At 43.0% G+C, this 18,486-nt stretch overlaps 1 protein-coding gene and 1 long non-coding RNA gene across 10 annotated transcripts in view; one reads left to right on the forward strand and one right to left on the reverse strand.

The window, feature by feature from the left end:
* The window catches only part of myt1a (myelin transcription factor 1a), a 35,744-nt gene that overhangs the window by 14,312 nt on the left and 2,946 nt on the right, over positions 1–18,486 (reverse strand). For 3 of the 9 annotated variants that reach the window (XM_061791720.1, XM_061791692.1, XM_061791662.1), the window contains exons 2-13: positions 11,015–11,069; positions 10,860–10,902; positions 10,710–10,778; positions 10,374–10,597; positions 9,218–10,228; positions 5,644–5,781; positions 5,252–5,342; positions 3,813–3,926; positions 3,532–3,746; positions 985–1,187; positions 662–877; positions 370–527 (exon numbers count right to left, since the gene is read on the reverse strand). In XM_061791720.1, coding sequence (XP_061647704.1) covers positions 370–527; positions 662–877; positions 985–1,187; positions 3,532–3,746; positions 3,813–3,926; positions 5,252–5,342; positions 5,644–5,781; positions 9,218–10,228; positions 10,374–10,597; positions 10,710–10,778; positions 10,860–10,902; positions 11,015–11,069 — 2,537 coding nt within the window. Of the gene's footprint in view, positions 1–369; positions 528–661; positions 878–984; positions 1,188–3,531; positions 3,747–3,812; positions 3,927–5,251; positions 5,343–5,643; positions 5,782–9,217; positions 10,229–10,373; positions 10,598–10,709; positions 10,779–10,859; positions 10,917–10,977; positions 11,070–18,486 lie in introns of those variants that run through there. The other 6 variants (XM_061791737.1, XM_061791681.1, XM_061791672.1 and 3 more) reach the window with 5 other exon arrangements.
* The window catches only part of LOC133486504 (uncharacterized), a 35,121-nt gene continuing 18,110 nt past the window's right edge, over positions 1,476–18,486 (forward strand). The window contains exons 1-2 of the long non-coding RNA XR_009791049.1: positions 1,476–1,601; positions 6,134–6,284. This is a non-coding gene — a long non-coding RNA (uncharacterized LOC133486504). The remainder of the gene's footprint in view (positions 1,602–6,133; positions 6,285–18,486) is intronic.

Raw genomic sequence — 18,486 nt, forward strand, 5'->3', positions numbered from 1 at the left:
TATGTTCTGATTAAAACAATAACAAATCAGTAGTTACTCACCAGTTTCTTAGTACGTGAAGGTATTTTTTTCTGTTTTTACTGCTATTATTTTTTACTTTTAGTTGAGTCAAATTATTTTAAAGTAACCGAACTCAAGTACAATTTTTGGCTACATTATCCACCTCTGCCTACACTACACCATCAGTGAGTTGTTTAACAACATCATTTGGCAAACTTGATGGGTGATAAACTCGGAAAAGCTCCAGTGATATCAAAATAGTATAAAGCAGAAATGCGGTTTTAATTGTTCACCAGACAATGCCAAAATAGTGGCGCAATGATATTTCGGATAGGGGTGTGCAAATAAGCCGATGGGTATTGGACTTACACAAGGATCTCCTTTTTGCTGTCTTTGGGCTGAAACTTGACCTTGAAACTGCTGGTGGTAACTTCCCCAGGGTACTTCCTCTCCTCCAGGTTCTCCAAGTTCTCCTGGTCCTCATCCTCAACATCAGAAGAGGTGTATGAAGTCGCTGTATAATCCACCTGGCGACAATTTGATAGCAAGAAATTATCCAGTGCACGGTTTATGGACAACATTATTATTTCTTTGTAGTCTTTTACTTGCTCATCCACAAGTGCTCATTGAGTCGGTGAGTTTGAGTGGCTGTGCGTCGTACCTCATCATGGCCCTCCTCCTTTACTCCACTTGATTTCGTAAAGTCGAGTGGCCCCTCCCACTCAGGCTGAGTGTGGCCCTGAGATAACACACCTATTGTGTGTTGAGAAGATGACGACGAGGACGACGAAGGCTCCGGAGACTGCATGCTCGCTCTCTTGCTTTTCTTGATGCTGAGGTCCAAGGTGCCGTTCTCATCTACTTCAATATCAGGCACCTACAAAGTTCCAATTAACGGCAGAGGCTTTCAAAGAACATCGATGGCATAGCAGTTGCAGTTCAACAAGTCACAAGCAGGCTGTAGTGGAAAGGAATCCAGCGTACCTCAGTGGAGGGCTCCCTGGAATTGGTGCTAAGGTTCTCTGGTCGTTCCCAACAGCGAGTGGACAGGTTGAGGATGGCCGTTGCTGCCATATGGGCTGCCTCGGCGTCTTGACTGCAGTCATACTCATTAGAGGACAAAGTGCTGTTCGAAATGCCTCCTGACCCTGTCCCGCTTGGGGAAGAGGCCTTAGGGAAGGATTTAGCTGTGTGGGGCAGAGGTAGAGCGGAGGTTAGCTTCAACATTCCAAATGTCTTGGAACTACGTATAATCATTTATTCACGCACACAAAAATAAGGCTATGACACTGGACTATAACAGTGGATTAAACATCACAGCACATCACAGCGATCCCAAAGCAGACACGCCATGTGAGTGTGACTGGGACGGCATAAGAGCAATCTGATTGGATGCTTGGTAAAAGCTTTGAGATGATGTCATTGTCAAATGGTCTTGCTTTGCATCTTTACATCTTTTCATCTTGACGTTAGGTCTTCACTGTAATCAAGTACATTTTGTAAAACCTAATGAAGCCTAGATAATGAAGCTTTTATTTTTGACACGCAGTAGCGCTGATTCTCAGCGTTCCCAGAGTAACTTCAGCCAAGATTAGTGAAAGGTAAGTGAAACTGAGAAATTCATGCAGGTGGGACTGTAGGAGAGGTTGCTATTATTCATCCAACAAGAAAAATACAGCAACATAATGTAGGTGGGACTGTATGTGCACATTGGGTAGGTGTTCAAAGAAGTGGTAGTTATGTGTTTGTGTGGGATCACAAATGTTCACTCAAGAACATGTGGTTACTCGCATTAAGAAATAGGACTCTATTTAGCCACATGTACACTAGTTCAAGTTACCCAGTTCAAATGTTTTTCTCCCACGTGGCCTAGTTTGACTATGTGCCATGGTTGTGCACGCAAAAATAATCAAGAGCACCCAGTTGTTTTTTCTTTATACAGCTCCAAGCTTACTACTAAATATTTTGATGAACGCTTGCACAGCTTTTGGGGGATTTACGTTAGTTTTCATTTTAACCTGCACAGCTCTCTGTTAGCTTTTCTGGTCATCAGTGCAGAAAGTGGAACAAACAAGACCGATTTGAGCTGTGTTCCCTCGTTTTTCGCGGTTAATGGGGACCAGAACCCCCCGTGAAAGGTGAAAAAACTCGAAGTAGGATTTGCCCCCCCCCCACCCCCTAGGAATATGTAAACAGTATTTATACTTTACATATTTGAGACAAAGATTACAACAGTAAACGTATTTACTTAAATCTTTAATTATAAAACTTTATACAGTAATTAACATTTACTTTGTCCTGATAATATTAGTGTCCAAACTCACTGTCTTTTCCCTGCAATCAGCAATCCACAATGCAGCTTCCATTTTCACAATTCTGTTATTACGCGGAGTTACCACACGTTTCGCTTCCTTATTGAAGGTTATTGAAGCCTTTTTGCGGATGTTTGCTTCCTCTTTCTTGATGTACCGCACTGTAGATTCTTCACGCCATAATCGCGTGCCACATATGCATAACTTCTGCCCTCTTTGATCAAATCTAAAAATTTCACTTTTTCGCTGATGGTCATCATCATCTTCTTCCTCTGGGCGCCCCGGAGGAAGCTTTCGCAGGGGCACAGCGCTTCGGCGGCATTGTAAGGGCTTGCTTAACTAATCAAAACTATTAGTGCGTAAACAAAAAAGGTTATTGCGAACACAACAGTGTGGACGAGACTGGCGAGACACAACAAGGGAAGATGCTGGGTCAGGCTGCGATGATGCGCAGCCAATCAGCTCACGGGAAAAATCCACTCGTGCTCTCACTGATCGATGTCGCGCCGGAAACCAATCACGCGCCTTGTATGAGTGCCCGTACAGTACAGGCATGTACAGGCCTGTACAAAGCCTCTGAGTCAACTCATCTCTTTGTTTGGCAAGGGAAGGGAAACCTTCTCTCGCACGCATCAACATGAAACAACGCGTCTTTCCGCAATATGGCTGCCGATATGGCTGTATTTGTTATTTATTTATTTATTTTTAATGATAATATTGGAAAAACCCGCGAAGCACTGAAGCCGCAAAACGTGAAGCGCGAAGTGGCGAGGGAACACCGTATTTGCTCTTGTAAATAAATTACTTTATTCATCGGGCCGTTATGGATAGAAATGTTGTCATTATTTTGGTTGTAAATAATGTATTTGCATTTTTTTGCAAATCTAGAAAAGCTCTTTATAAAACCAACATTGTGTAAAAAAGAAAACTGACAACGGGCTGCAATTGGTCCTCAGGTGGTAGCTTGGACATTGCAATGTATGCTGTACATTATGATCTTTTGATCTTTTCTTAAAATGGACCTCCTTAAGTTTTAATTGAGGACCCCTGTTGTCAACAATCCAACATTATCCTGTGTGGTGTTGGATATCCATTACCAGCGTTGGTGTGCTACACCGGAACCATCCAATTTTGCCTACTGCCGGAATTAATATATATATGACTTATTACTAATTTTGCATTTCCAAGATTAAGACGTGTGCTGTGATGTGTCACTTACATTTGAAGGCTTTGGGTGATGTTTCAGCAGTGGTTGTCTTTGGAACAAGCATACGTTTTCCAAACACCTGGACATCAAAGCTTGCATAGTCAAAAGACACCTTTGAGTATTTCTCTAACTCTTTGGCCAGGTTTGCTCGTGGTGTGGTGGTGACCGCGTTGGGCCCATAGTTACCATACTGAGGGATCTCTAGCTGTTTCACAAAACACATGGGCCTAGAGAGAAAAAGGAGTGACTATACAAATTTTATCGACTAATACCTGAATAAAAAGACGTCTCACCTGAGCACCCTGTCGGAGTTGGATGTTGGTTCGCTGACGGCAGCCTGAAGATGGACCTGCTTGTCCTGGTTCTTGTTCATCTTAGTTGCTGCAGCAATAGGGCAGCCGGATAGACTGATGAGAGTGACACATCCAAATGTTTAGATAATAGGAATACAAATGTCAGAAATAAGACTAGACTGATATATAATTGACAGCAGAGTTAATTATTGATATGTGATGATGGCCCACAGAGAGCTCAACACACAACATCTGCATGCAATTACGATCTTAAAACCAAAGACTGCAAATGACAAAAGCATTCGACAAATCAAACATTATAAATTCTTACACTTGTTTAGTGTTGTTGCAAATTGGCCCCGTGATTGTCTTTTTAGTGATGTGAGCATGTTAGCAGTTAGTGTTAGCAGGAAAAACTCAAGAGGATTGCGGCCTGGGCCAAGGAAGATACCAATATATTTGGATACAGAATATTGCAAAGCCAGGATTTTTTCCCACTGGTTGACATGGATATTAATGCTTTAGTAGTAATTAATTATTATTGGGCTCTTTACTTTGATCCACGCCACACCTTTCCAAAAACTTGTATTGTGATCAATTCAGTAGTTTATGCGTTACAGCACAAACAATTCAAACACAACCACACAAAAATGAACATTATTTTTTTTCTTGATGGTGTGGCACCCTCCATTTTGAAGGGTCACATTAATTAATGACACTGACTATACTTAGTATGTGTTAGTAATATAAGGTTAGATTAAAGCACCAATATATCAATAAAATGCTTGTCATTCCTAAATATAAGCATCGAAACACAATCACATATAGGATGAGAGTGAAAGCATAGACAAGGTGTGTCAGAAAGGTTCCAGGACTGTTGTCAAAAATAATATATTTCAAATCCAAACTACAAGTTATCCCCTTTGAAGTAATCCCGCTGGAGTCTAACCCACTTTCCCAGCCTTCTCTGCCACGCCTTCATTCAATCTTGGAAGGATTCTTCCGAGATCATCCGGCGCTCCATCGTCACAGCCATATTGATGTTGTCAATGTCTTCAAAACGGGTCTCCTTGACGACCCCCTTGAGCTTGGAGAGAAAACAAATTTCACACAGAGCCAGGTCCAGTGAGTGGGGAGGTTGCTCTAACACGGCGATGTTCTTCTCGGCCAGGAACTGTGACAGGCGCATTGTCAGTTTTCCTGCCACAACGGTCTCCTCTTCTCGCACACTGAACAAAGGAAACGCCACAGCATCTCTGTGGACGTGCTGGATGAGCATCTGGCCCACATTGAAGGGGAAACCCCATAGTTTGTAGTTTGGGTCTGAAATGCTCTTTTGTGACACCAGTGCTGGAATTTTTATGACACCGCATATTAGCCCATGCTCAACCACAGCTGTCCTGTGAGCGCACGCGTGCAAGTGCGTGTCCATTATTAACCTGCGGTGTGTGTTGCGGTTACTGTTGACATGGCCTTGGCCTGTGCAGCCAGGAGTGGGACACTTCAAGACGTTCTCATACATGGCCAGGACTACAGACACACAGATGCAAACTGTTTAGTCTGTTTAGATCATAAGGCTTACATTATTAACGGCTGTAGAGTAGTAGCACACACGACTGACAGTAGTGGCATATTTAGCAAAGTTAGTAGTAATAGTTTCAGTAGTAGTACTTGTAGCTGCAGTATATTAATACAGGTAACATGATTACCAATACAACTGAAATCATATTTGAAGCACATTAGCAAGCCTTTACTCTGAAAACAGCCACTCTAGGCAACAGTATGCTAACTGGAACATACAGTAGTTTACAGTGAGCAACAAGTTTTATACCAGCAGAGTTGATCTTACTCTCTGGAGGAATTCTGTCCTTGTGAGGACATCCGGATAGACTGCGATGGTGAGGGTACAGTCCAGTCACATGACCTGTCCCATCACACCCAGGGGTTGGACACTTCACTTCCTTCTTCTCTGAATAGAAGGAGGGATTATGAGCAATCGCAATCATCCATCCATCCATCCATAACAGTGTGAATGATTGATTTTCGGCATTCAGAGAGAGAGGCAGATGCTAAGGGTGCTGTTGACTCTAGGTGACACCCAAAAATAGGATAAAAATTCACCTTCAATATTATTATAGCAAAACAAATTCACTCTCTCAATTTCAAGTGAAAATGTTTCTACTATAAGCAAAAGCATGAGAAATCGACAGCGTAGCGCAGAGGGTTAGAGTACACCCTGAAACCGAAGGGTCGCCGGTTCATATCCCCGCCCTGTCGTTACTGTGTCCCTGGGTAAGACACCTAACCTGCATTGCCTACAGATGAACGTGGTTGGACGTTTGGTGGTGGTTGGAGGCACAGAATTGCAGCCACGCTTCTGTCAGACTGACCCAGGGCAGCTGTGGTTACACAAGTAGCTTACCACCAGGGGTGACTGAGGAGTGAAGAACTAACTACAAGCACAATATACTGGTGAGTGTAGTGGATTATTATTACTGAAGTAAATTGAAATTAATATAAACAATTAAATACATGAAGAGGAGTAATGTGAAATCAGTGCTCCTGCCCTGAGCATAAAAAGCGACGTAGCCAGCCAGAGGTGACAACAAACCAGATGTAAATAAATAATTTTAGCAGGTCCTGAGTAGGACAAAGAGGCTTCATAAAAGGTACTGCTGCAACGGACTGTGCCGAACTGAATAATCTACACGAGCCTGAAGAGGTAGCCAGTAAAACACTCATTCAAGACTGTTAACTGTGTTCTCTGTTGGTGGTGAATTGCTCAGGCAGAGCAGCGGCTTACGCACTGTACTTCGCCTTCGTTGATTTACCTCTTGAGTGGTTAGTTGCTGTGTATTTCAAAATGGTTAATTGATTTGAATGAAATATTTACTTTTCAGTAAAATATTTCAGATTAAAGGGCAATAAAGAACATGTAAATACATTATTATTTTTCTTCAACATAAAAAGAATACAATTTTATTATTAAACTAAAAAGTTAAAACAACAGGAAGGATGTCATTTGTTTTGGAGAAACGTGAAACATGAGTACCGGAAAGGTTAACATGAGTAAAGCTTGATGTTATAGATCAGTGGTGTAACTAGGCCTATTTTAGGGGGCTGTGAAGACCCCCTTAAAAAGTTACAACAACTTGGCAACTAACCCTGAACATGGAACAGTTAACATAGATTTTCAAACTTCAAGCAATGCCCAATTAATATCAGAGGTGGCTACTTTTACTTTGTTACAATGATCTACATGATCTATTTTTAGACTTCGTCTTTGACATCGGGTGCCGTTGCGCCAATCCAACATAGTAGCCGCAAGTGACGTTTGACTGCAGTTCACCAATCAAAGGCAGTCACATGACTGCACACAAATTCTTCTTTTGGGCTTCGGGGGCCCATCAAAGAGACTGCAGGCAACTCATGTTTATATTTCAGACTGCGAAACAACAGCTTTGTCAGGCATGTCTGACCAAACGTGGATATTTCAGCCCACTTCTAACTTGAGAAAACACCTTGCAGTCAGTTCCAGATGTCTTTTCGTGTTGTTTTTCCTGTGCATATGGCAAGATTAGCCCATTTTATGGTCATGAGTAACACTAAAATTTGCACATTCATATTTTATTTAGTTATTTTTATTTTATTTGACCTTCATGCTCTGATTTAAATAAATTTTTAAAAATACCAGTTACTCAGGACTTGAGTAGTTACTTACTCTTACTCAATTATTTGGAGGATGACTTTTTACTTTTACTTGAGTCATATTATTCTAAAGTAACAGCATTCTTACTTGAGTACAATATTTGGCTACTTGACCCACCTCTGATTAATATACAGTAAACCCTCTTTTATCACGGCAGTTACATTCCAGAAACCCCCCCGCAGTAAATGAAGTCCACGAAGTAGCAACGAATTACTTGTTATATTACTACATAAATGTTCACGCACGCACGCACGCACGCACGCACGCACACACGCCTATTGGGCATGCCCAGCTTGAAGGACATGAACAACAGCCTATGTAGACATGGTTTGAGCAGGCAATTTCCTGGGTTAACCACATACACCGTTCGTCACACTGACGGTCCTGGCAAAGTAGTGAACAAAAAGCATTTATGGGTACCCAGAATTCATTGCTGTGATGCTGTAAACTACATTAGTGTAGCTGGTGAAAATCAAGCTAAAAGTTCTTGCATTTGTTCCTGTCGATATTGTTACGAGTGTATGCATGAACTATTTATTGGGCTAAGGTTGGTATTTGTGAATTTATTTCATAGAACTCTGACTGTGGCCTGTGTTTTAAGCAGTTACTTTCCTGTCATGTCCTTTGCATCTTCAATCAATCTGGTGACTTCATGAGTTCAGTAAGGTTTCTTTTTCTGCCAAGAACAAGAGCCCTTTTGACCTTCTGTAAGTCATTGCTGCCACATTTAAATAATTTAGCATTTAAACTGAGCATGAGCATGTGAGTAACTGTATTATACTGAACTTTAAAAAAAAATAAAAAAATAAAAAATCAGCGATGCATTGAATCAGCAATAAATGAAGGCAACAAGGCAACAGCAAGGGACTATGGTAACTACGAATGATAAGAGAAATATTCCCTCCTCCGGCCGATTGGTACCTGCTCGCTCTCTCTGGGGGGAGGATTGAATTTATTGATGTGACCCTAGAGGACTTTGCAATCATGTCTGCAAACCTCAAAACAATCAAAGCTGTCTAGAGCTTAGGGAAGTAAAATGATGAGGGAAAATGCGAGAAAGAAAGGTCAAGTTGTTGCTACCTTTGGTCCGTCTCATTCGGTGTCGCAACAGCAATTGTCACTCGCATGATTTGTTTGATACAGGAACGAAATGAAGAAAATGTTTTATTTTGTATTTTAAATTGTGTGACATTTTATCTTACAAATGCATTTTATTATGAAAGAAGGAGGCGGCACGGTGGACGAAAGGTTAGCGCGTCTGCCTCACAGTTCTGTGGACCGGGGTTCAATCCCCGGCCATCCCTGTGTGGAGTTTGCATGTTCTCCCCGTCCCTGCGTGGGTTTTCTGCGGGTATTCACGGTTTCCTCCCACATCCCAAAAAGATGCGTGGTAGGTTGATTGAGGACTCTAAATAGCCCGTAGGTGTGAATGTCAGTGCCAATGGTTGTTTGTTTATATGTGCCCTCCGATTGGCTGGCGACCAGTTCAGGGTGTACCCTGCCTCTCGCCCAAAGATAGCTGGGATAGGCTCCAGCATCCCCTCGACCCTAGTGAGGATAAGTGGTACAGAAAATGGATGGATGTAGATTCAAAGGGAGTAGCACAATCGGGATTATATCAGAATGGCATCAAAATACATAAAACAATGTGTCTATGTTCTGCATAGAGTAAACGTAAAAGACAAGCGGAGGCTACCTTTGCTGTAGTGAGCGCTGCGTCGGACCACAGCTTCTGAGCTTTTGCTGGGGCTGTTGTACGATTGGTAGTCTTGGGAGCTCTGAGCCTCCTGATCCTCCTTCCCCTCACCCGCCTTCAAAGCGATAGCCTGCTCCAGCAGCCCCAGGTTCCCTCGAGTCATATCCCAGTTCTCAGAATCGTCGGTGATCCCCGAGCCTTCTGAGATACAATCATGGTCATCTTCTTCTTCCTCTTCTTCTTCTTCTTCTTCTTCTTCTTCATCCTCCTCCTCCTCCTCCTCTTCAGAGCGTACCTCTATCACCACTGTGGCCGGAGAGGCTTTGCTGGAGCATTGGTCCTCAACCTCCTCCTCCTCCTCCTCATCCTCCTCCTCATCCTCATCCTCCACCTCTACCTCCTCCACTTTGCCTGCTCCCCCCTGCTGCTTGGCCTCTTCTCTCTCCTGCTGCGCTTCGTACGCCTCTTCCTCAGTGATGGGTGTGCAGACCTTTTCTTCCTCAAGAGACTCCTGAGATCCTTGACTATGTGGACTCATACAGTAAGGGGTATCGACCTCTTGGTATCTCTCTTGGTCGTCTTCTCCCTCCGCCTCTTCTTCTTTCTGCTCTCTGTTTCTCTGTTCCTGTGTTGACTCATTGACCTTATGATGGATGTAATGTCCAGTGGAATACTGGTGATCAGAGTTTTCCTGGCTTATTGTCTGTCTTTCCACTTCCCTGTCCCCTATAAAACCATTTGTTTTTTCAACCTGCTCTTCTGCTTCTTCTTCATCATCGTTGTCTTTTGCCTGCTCAATCTCAGTTCTCTCAAAGTCTCTTTGAGGGCGCTCTGCTGTCTCTTGTCTGACTTTGTTTTCCGGAGTAGTATCCGTTTTCTTTTGATCGTCATCAGACAGTTGTTCTTCTCTTGCCAATTTCTCCAAGTTGATATTCTCTTCATCTTTAGTTGTAGCACAAACAACTGTTTCCGCTACAACTGTGTCTTCTTTTATCAATAGGCAGTCGTTGTCTGTGAATCAAAAGTTCACATAGTGTTTATTCTATAATGTATTTTAAAAGTCAGGATTAGTTCTGAATCGTGTTATGGCCGCAAAATGGGACTGCACACAACACAAAGATAGAACCAGCTACCTCTTTAATATGCTTTGACTCACTTTTTATTGACTCTGGTCTGCTGTTTGTAGTTTCCTCTTCTTTGAGGTTGTCCTCTTCTTTCTCCTGTTTTTGCTCCTTCTCTTCCTCGTCCTCTTCGTTGTGTATGGCAAAGTCTTCTGCCTCCATTAAGGCGGTTGGACCCTTTTTCTTGGGGGAAGACTGGTTCTCCTCAGCTTCTGCCTCCTCCAGCTTTCTCTTCTTCACGGTTGGACATCCCAGTGTACTAAGACATTACATAATGTCTCATAATGACTCTTTACTGCCTTTGTTAGATTTGTCATAATATGTACCAAAAGCACTGTACAGTATGTGTCATACTTGCTATCCACTCCTACCTTCTATGCCTTGAGTATCTTCCACTGACATGACCTTTGCCATCACACCCAGGGGTTGGACAACTGCTACTGACAAACAACAAAATCGTAACCATCACCATCAAGTATTCACAAGCATCACTGAATCTGCTGAGGAATATAATCACTCACCTCAGCTCATGCTTCATGTCATGTCTTGAGAGTTCTGACAATACTGGAAAAAAAAAACTGTTAAAACACAAATTTTACTGCAACTTTACTATTGTTCTAAAACAACTGACTCACTCACGGGCAAATGTGATATTCAAAAAAAGCTCAATATTGACCTCGAATGCCTTTGGAGCGGGTTCGTGTTCCTGTCTCTGTCGTGTCTTGGCTCATCTGGATGGACATTAGCATATTACAGTCACATGTACATGAGAGAAGTTGTACAGGCTAACCTATCATAGATGTCAAGTCATCAAACACGTGAGATCGAATAGCAACACATCTTTTACCACATTCAACATCAACATGAAGGTCAGTGAACTGTAATGTAATTAATGCGCTATTGTTCTAAACTTTGTATTGCATTGTTAGCACGTACACACAAATACTGTGAGTATGTGCACACAGTGAGGACTTATACTGTACATAGCATGTGTCCTCATTAGGGTCATGAATGGAAAGGTTGCCATGAGTCTCTTCTTTTCCTTTCGGCTTGTCCCTTTAGGGGTCGCCACAGCGCGTCATCCTTTTCCATGTAAGCCTATCTCCTGCATCCTCCTCTCGAACACCAACTGCCCTCATGTCTTCCCTCACGACATCCATCAACCTTCTCTTTGGTCTTCCTCTAGCTCTCTTGCCTGGCAGCTCCATCTTCATCATCCTTCTACCGATATACTCACTATTTCTCCTCTGAACATGTCCAAACCATCGAAGTCTGTTCTCTCTAACTTTGTCACCAAAATATCGAACCTCGGCTGTCCCTCGGATGAGCTCATTTCTAATTTTATCAAAACTGGTCACTCCGAGAGCGAACCTCAACATCTTCATTTCCGCCACCTCCAGCTCTGCTTCCTGTTGTCTCTTCAGTGCCACTGTCTCTAATCCGTACATCATGGGTGGCCTCACCACTGTTTTATAAACTTTGCCCTTCATCCGAGCAGAGACTCTTCTGTCACATAACGCACCTGACACCTTCCTCCACCCGTTCCAACCTGCTTGGACCCATTTCTTCACTTCCTGACCACACTCACCATTGCTCTGGACGGTTGACCCCAAGTATTTAAAGTCCTCCACCCTTGCTATCGCGTCTCCCTGTAGCCTCACTCGTCCCCACCACCCCTCTCATTCATGCACATATATTCTGTTTCCATCCATCCATCCATTTTCTGGGCCGCTTCTCCTCAGTAGGGTCGCGGGCGTGCTGGAGCCTATCCCAGCTGTCATCGGGCAGGAGGCGGGGTACACCCTGAACTGGTTGCCAGCCAATCGCAGATATTCTGTTTTACTTCGGCAAACATCATGGTCCACGGGGATTCCAGTCTAACCTCATCTGTCAGCCTATCCATCACCACTGCAAACAGGAAGGGGCTCAGGGCTGATCCCTGATGCAGTCCCACCTCCACCTTAACTTCGTCTGTCACACCTACAGCACACCTCACCGCTGTTCTACTACCCTCGTACATGTCCTGTATTATTCTAACATACTTCTCTGCCACTCCAGACTTCCGCATGCAGTACCACAGTTCCTCTCTGGGTACTCTGTCATACGCTTTCTCTAGATTTACAAAGACACAATGTAGCTCCCTCTGACCTTCTCTGTACTTTTCCACCAACATCCTCAAGGCAAATAATGCATCTGTGGTACTCTTTCTAGGCATAAAACCATACTGTTGCTCGCAAACACTCACTTCTGTCCTGAGTCGAGCCTCCACTACTCCATCCCATAACTTCATTGTGTGGCTCATCAACTTTATTCCTGTATAGTTCCCACAGCTCTGCACATCACCCTTGTTCTTAAAAATGGGCACCAGCACACTTTTCCTCCATTCCTCAGGCATCTTCTCACGCGCTAGAATTCTATTGAACAAGCTGGTCAAAAACTCCATATCCACCTCTCCTAGATGCTTCCATACCTCCACAGGAATGTCATCAGGACCAACTGCCTTTCCATTTTTCATTCTGTTTAATGCCTTTCTAACTTCCCCCTTACTAAACATTGCCATTTCCTGGTCCACCACACTTGCCTCTTCTACTCTTCCTTCTCTCTCATTTTCCTCATTCATCAACTCCTCGAAGTATTCTTTCCATCTAGCTAGCACACTGTTGGCACCAGTCAACATATTTCCATCTCTCTCCTTAATCACCCTAACCTGCTGCACATCCTTCCCATCTCTATTCCTCTGTCTGGCCAACCTGTATAGATCCTTTTCTCGTTCTTTAGTGTCCAACCTGGCATGCATGTCATCATATGCCTCTTGTTTGGCCTTTGCCACCTCTACCTTTGCCCTGTGTCGCATCTCAATGTATTCCTTTCGCCTCTCCTCAGTCCTCTCAGTGTCCCACTTCTTCTTAGCTAACCTTTTTCCTTGGTTGCCATGAGTCAAAGCGCATATATTGAAAACAAACCACAACAACAATTCACACTCACGCTCACACCTATGGACAATTTAGAATCTGCAATTAACCTAACAAGCATGTTTTGCAATGGTGGAGGAGGCCAGAGTACCTGCTAAAAACTACCGCCAGCTCGGGGAGAACATGCAAACCCCGAAACTCAAAACTGTGAGGCAACCTCTCACCCGTCATGCTGCTCAATTACAACCCCAATTCCAATGAAGTTGGGACGTTGTGTTAAACATAAATAAAAACAGAATACAATGATTTGCAAATCATGTTCGACCTATATTTAAGTGAATACACTACAAAGACAAGATATTTAATGTTCAAACAGATAAACCTTGTTGTTTTTAGCAAATAATCATTAACTTAGAATTTTATGGCTGGAACAGGTGGAAAAAAGACTGAGAAAGTTGAGGAATGCTCATCAAACACCTGTTTGGAACATCCCACAGGTGAACAGGCTAATTGGGAACAGGTGGGTGACATGATTGGATATAAAAGGAGCTTCCCTGAATTGCTCATTTCATTCACAAGCAAAGATGGGGCGAGGTTCACCTCTTTGTGAACAAGTGTGTGAGAAAATAGTCGAACAGTTTAAGGACAATGTTCCTCAACGTACAATTGCAAGGAATTTAGGGATTCCATCATCTACGGTCCATAATATCATCAAAGGGTTCAGAGAATCTGGTGAAATCACTGCATGTAAGCGGCAAGGCCGAAAACCAACATTGAATGCCCGTGACCGTCGATCCCTCAGGCGGCACTGCATCAAAAACCTACATTAATGTGTAAAGGATATCACCACATGGGCTCAGGAACACTTCAGAAAACCAATCTCAGTAAATACAGTTCGGCGCTACATCCGTCCGTAAGTGCAACTTGAAACTCTACTATGCAACGCAAAAGCCATTTATCAACAACACCCAGAAACGCCGCCGGCTTCTCTGGGCCCGAGCTCATCTAAGATGGACTGATGCAAAGTGGAAAAGTGTTCTGTGGTCCGACGAGTCCACATTTCAAATTGTTTTTGGAAATTGTGGATGTCGTGTCCTCCAGGCCAAAGAGAAAAAGAACCATCCGGACTCTTATGGACGCAAAGTTCAAAATCCTGCATCTGTGATGGTATGGGGCTGTGTTAGTGCCAATGGCATGGGTAACTTACACATCTGTGAAGGCACCATTAATGCTGAAAGGTACATACAGATTTTGGAGAAACATGTGCTGCCATCCAAGCAATGTCTTTTTCATGGACCCCCCCTACTTATTTCAGCAAGACAATGCCAAACCACATTCTGCACGTGTTACAACAGCGTGGCTTTGTAGTAAAAGAGTGTGGGTACTAGACTGCCCTGCCTGCATACCAATCCTGTCTCCCATTGAAAATGTGTGGCGCATTATGAAGCGTAAAATACAACACGGAATGTTGAACAGCTGAAGCTGTACATCAGGCAAGAATGGGAAAGAATTCCACCTACAAAGCTTCAACAATTAGTGTCCTCAGTTCCCAAACGTTTATTGAATGTTGTTAAAAGAAAAGGTGATGTAACACAGTGGTAAACATGACCCTGTCCCAGCTTTTTTGGAACGTGTTGCAGCCATAAAATTCTAAGTTAATGATTATTTGCTAAAAACAATCAAGTTTATCAGTTTGAACATTACATATCTTGTCTTTTTAGTGTATTCCATTAAATATAGGTTCAACATGATTAGCAAATCATTGTTTTCTGTTTTTATTTATGTTTAACACAACGTCCCAACTTCATTGGAATTGGGGTTGTAAAAACCAACGGAACAATCATATAAAGACAAAGTAGAACTTGAAAACTATATCAAGTGCATGTGAATTAGCAAAAAAACTAATAATTTAAGTGGGGACTGTAATGCTCGTTAGTGCATCACAGCATATCAAAGGAATCATGCAATCCCAAAGGAAACATGATTGATGGATGTCTTACCTAGAAGTCACATAAATTATATAAAAGAGAAAATAGTGTAAGCCATAGCGGTATTACATAAAGTAAAATTCAGATTAAACAAATTTGCATTGATAACATTATATAACAGAATAATTGTTTCATACTTGACCTGCTGTGTAGAATTCTCAGGATCAACATGCAAAACGTATATACAACTTATATCTATTTTACAGAGAAGAGCTATGAAAATCATTAGTAACAGTTGCCATTGCAATACCTCAAACCCATTATTTACGAAATATAATGTATTGAAATTCAATGATTTAGCTGATTTAAAAATATTACAATGTACATGGCTCATAAAAATATACTACCAATAAATATTGGAAAAAAGAGGAAACAACTACAGTTTAAAAGGTACAAAAGTCTTTGAAATTCCAAGAACCAAAGTGATGGCAATGAGTATATTAGTGAAAGGTGTGGCGCTATGGAACAACATAAATAAAGAAACAAAAGAGTCAAGCTAAATTGATATACACTATATTGCCAAAAGTATTCACTCACCTGCCTTGACTCACATATGAACTTAAGTGACATCCCATTCCTAATCAATAGGGTTTATCATCACAATGGTCCACTGTTTACAGCTATACCAGCTTCAACTCTTCTGGGAAGGCTGTCCACAAGGTTTAGGTTTAGTGTGTTTATGGGAATTTTTGACCATTCTTCCAAAAGCGCATTTGTGAGGTCACACACTTATGTTGGATGAGAAGGCCTAGCTCTCAGTTTGCACTCTAATTCCGCCGAAAGGTGTTCTATCGGGTTGAGGTCAGGACTCTGGAGGCCTGTCCAGTCCATCCACACCAAACTCTCTCATCCATGTCTTTATGGACCTTGCTTTGTGCACTGGTGCACAGTGATGATGGAAGAGGAAGAGGTCAGCTGCAAACTGTTCCCACAAAGTTGGGAGCATGGAATTGTCCACAATATTGGCTCCTTCTTTCCAGTGAAATGAACTCTGAAGGATTCAGCATACCAAGAGCTTTAGGACAATTCCATGCTCCCAACTTTGTGGGAACAGTTTGGGGATGGCCGTTCCTGTTTGAACATGACTGTGCATCAGTGCACAAATCAAGGTCCATAAAGACATGGATGACAGAGTCTGGTGTGGATGAACTTGACTGGCCTGCACAGAGTCCTGACCTCAACCTATAGAACACATTTGGGATGAATTAGAGCGCAGACTGAGAGCCAGGCCTTCTCGTCCAACATGACACTGTGACCTCACAAATGCACTTCTGGAAGAATGGTCAAAAATTCCCGAAACAACACTCCTGAACCTTGTGGAAAGTCTTTTCAGAAGAGTTAAAGCTGTTATAGCTGTAAAGGTTGGACCAATGTCATATTAAACCCTATTGATTAAGAAGCGGTTGTCACAGTGAGTCAAGGCAGGCGAGTGAATACTTTTGGCAATATAGTGTATTTTAGAAGCTCATTAAATCAAGGGTATTAAATAATTATGAAATGGTTGATTAAGACAGTGATCTTCAGAATAGTTTACAAATTATTTACAAGACTTCGGTGATGTATTTAAATAGCGAGGACACAGAAGAAATTGGAAAGTGAAATGTAAATATTTGTATGTAAAAAGGGGGAGAAAACAATTTTTTAACATTTCCTGATTGGACACTTAGTAGATACCACACTTTCGGGTGGTATCGTGGTACCATGAAATGCAAGCCTATGAGGCACAAACCAGTGAAAACTGTAGGCTGGTCCCAAGCCCGGATAAATGCAGACGGTTGCGTCAGGAAGGGCATCCAGCTTAAAACCCTTCCAAATAAATATGAGCGTTTATCCAAAGAATTCCATACCGGATCAGTCGTGGCCAAGGTTAACAAAGTCCGCCACTGGCGGCGTTAACCTGTAGGGCGCCGGTGGAAATTCAGCTACTGTGGGTCGAAGACGAAGGAGAGGTGGAAAGCGGGTTCTTGGGCAGAAAGGGAAGAGGAAAGCATGGAGCCTAGAACTCAATGTGGGGATTTTGAATGTTGGGACTATGACAGGAAAAGTTGGGAGTTGGTTGCCATGATGATTAGGAGAAAGTTTGATATATTGTGTGTCCAGGAGAGCAGGTGGAAAGTAATCTGAAGGAGGTTACCGAGTGTAAGGTAGTGGTAGGGGAGAGTGTGGCAAGACAGCATAGGATGGTGGTGTGTAAGATGACTCTGGTGGTGGGGAGGAAGATTAAGAAGACAAAGGCAGAGCAGAGAACCATGTGGTGGAAGCTGAGACAGGACGAGTGTTGTGCAGCTTTTCGGGAAGAGGTGAGACAGGCTCTCGGTAGACAGGAGGAGCTTCCAGAAGACTGGACCACGGCAGCCAAGGTGATCAGAGAGACTGGCAGGAGAGTACTTGGTGTATCTTATGGTAGGAAAGGGTAGAAGGAGACCTGGTGGTGGAACCTCAAAGTACAGGAAATCATACAAGGAAAGAGGTTAGCTAAGAAGAAGTGGGACACTGAGAGAACTGAGGAGAGGAGAAAGCAATACATGGAGATGCGACATGGGGCAAAGGTAAAGGTGGCAAAGGCCAAACAAGAGGCATCGATGACATGTATGCCAGGTTAGACACTAAAGAAGGAGAAAGGGATCTATATGGGTTGGCCAGACAGAAGGATAGCGATGGGAAGAATGTGCAGCAGATTAGGGTGATTAAGGATAGAGATGAAAATGTGTTGACTGGGGAGTTTGCATGTTCTCCCCGTGCCTGCGTGGGTTTTCTCCGGGTACTCCGGTTTCCTCCCACATCCCAAAAACATGCATGAATTGGAGACTCTAAATTGCCCGTAGGCATGACTGTGAGTGCGAATGGTTGTTTGTTCCTATGTGCCCTGCGATTGGCTGGCAACCAGTTCAGGGTGTACCCCACCTCCTGCCCGATGACAGCTGGGATAGGCTCTAGCACGCCCGCGACCCTAGTGAGGAGAAGCGGCTCAGAAAATGGATGGATGGATGGATGTGTTGACTGGTGCCAGTCGTGTGTGCAATAGATAGAAAGAATACTTCCTGATGACATTCCTGTGGAGGTATGGAAGCATCTAGGAGAGGTTGCTGTGGAATTTTTGACCAGCTTGTTTAACAGAATTCTAGCGGGTGAGAAGATGCCGGAGGAATGGAGGAAAAGTGTGCTGGTGCCCATTTTTAAGAAAAAGGGTGATGTGCAGAGCTGTGGGAACTACAGAGAAATAAAGTTGATGAGCCACACAATGAAGT

Source organism: Phyllopteryx taeniolatus, chromosome 1 (genome assembly GCF_024500385.1).
Source record: "Phyllopteryx taeniolatus isolate TA_2022b chromosome 1, UOR_Ptae_1.2, whole genome shotgun sequence".
NCBI lineage: Eukaryota > Metazoa > Chordata > Actinopteri > Syngnathiformes > Syngnathidae > Phyllopteryx > Phyllopteryx taeniolatus.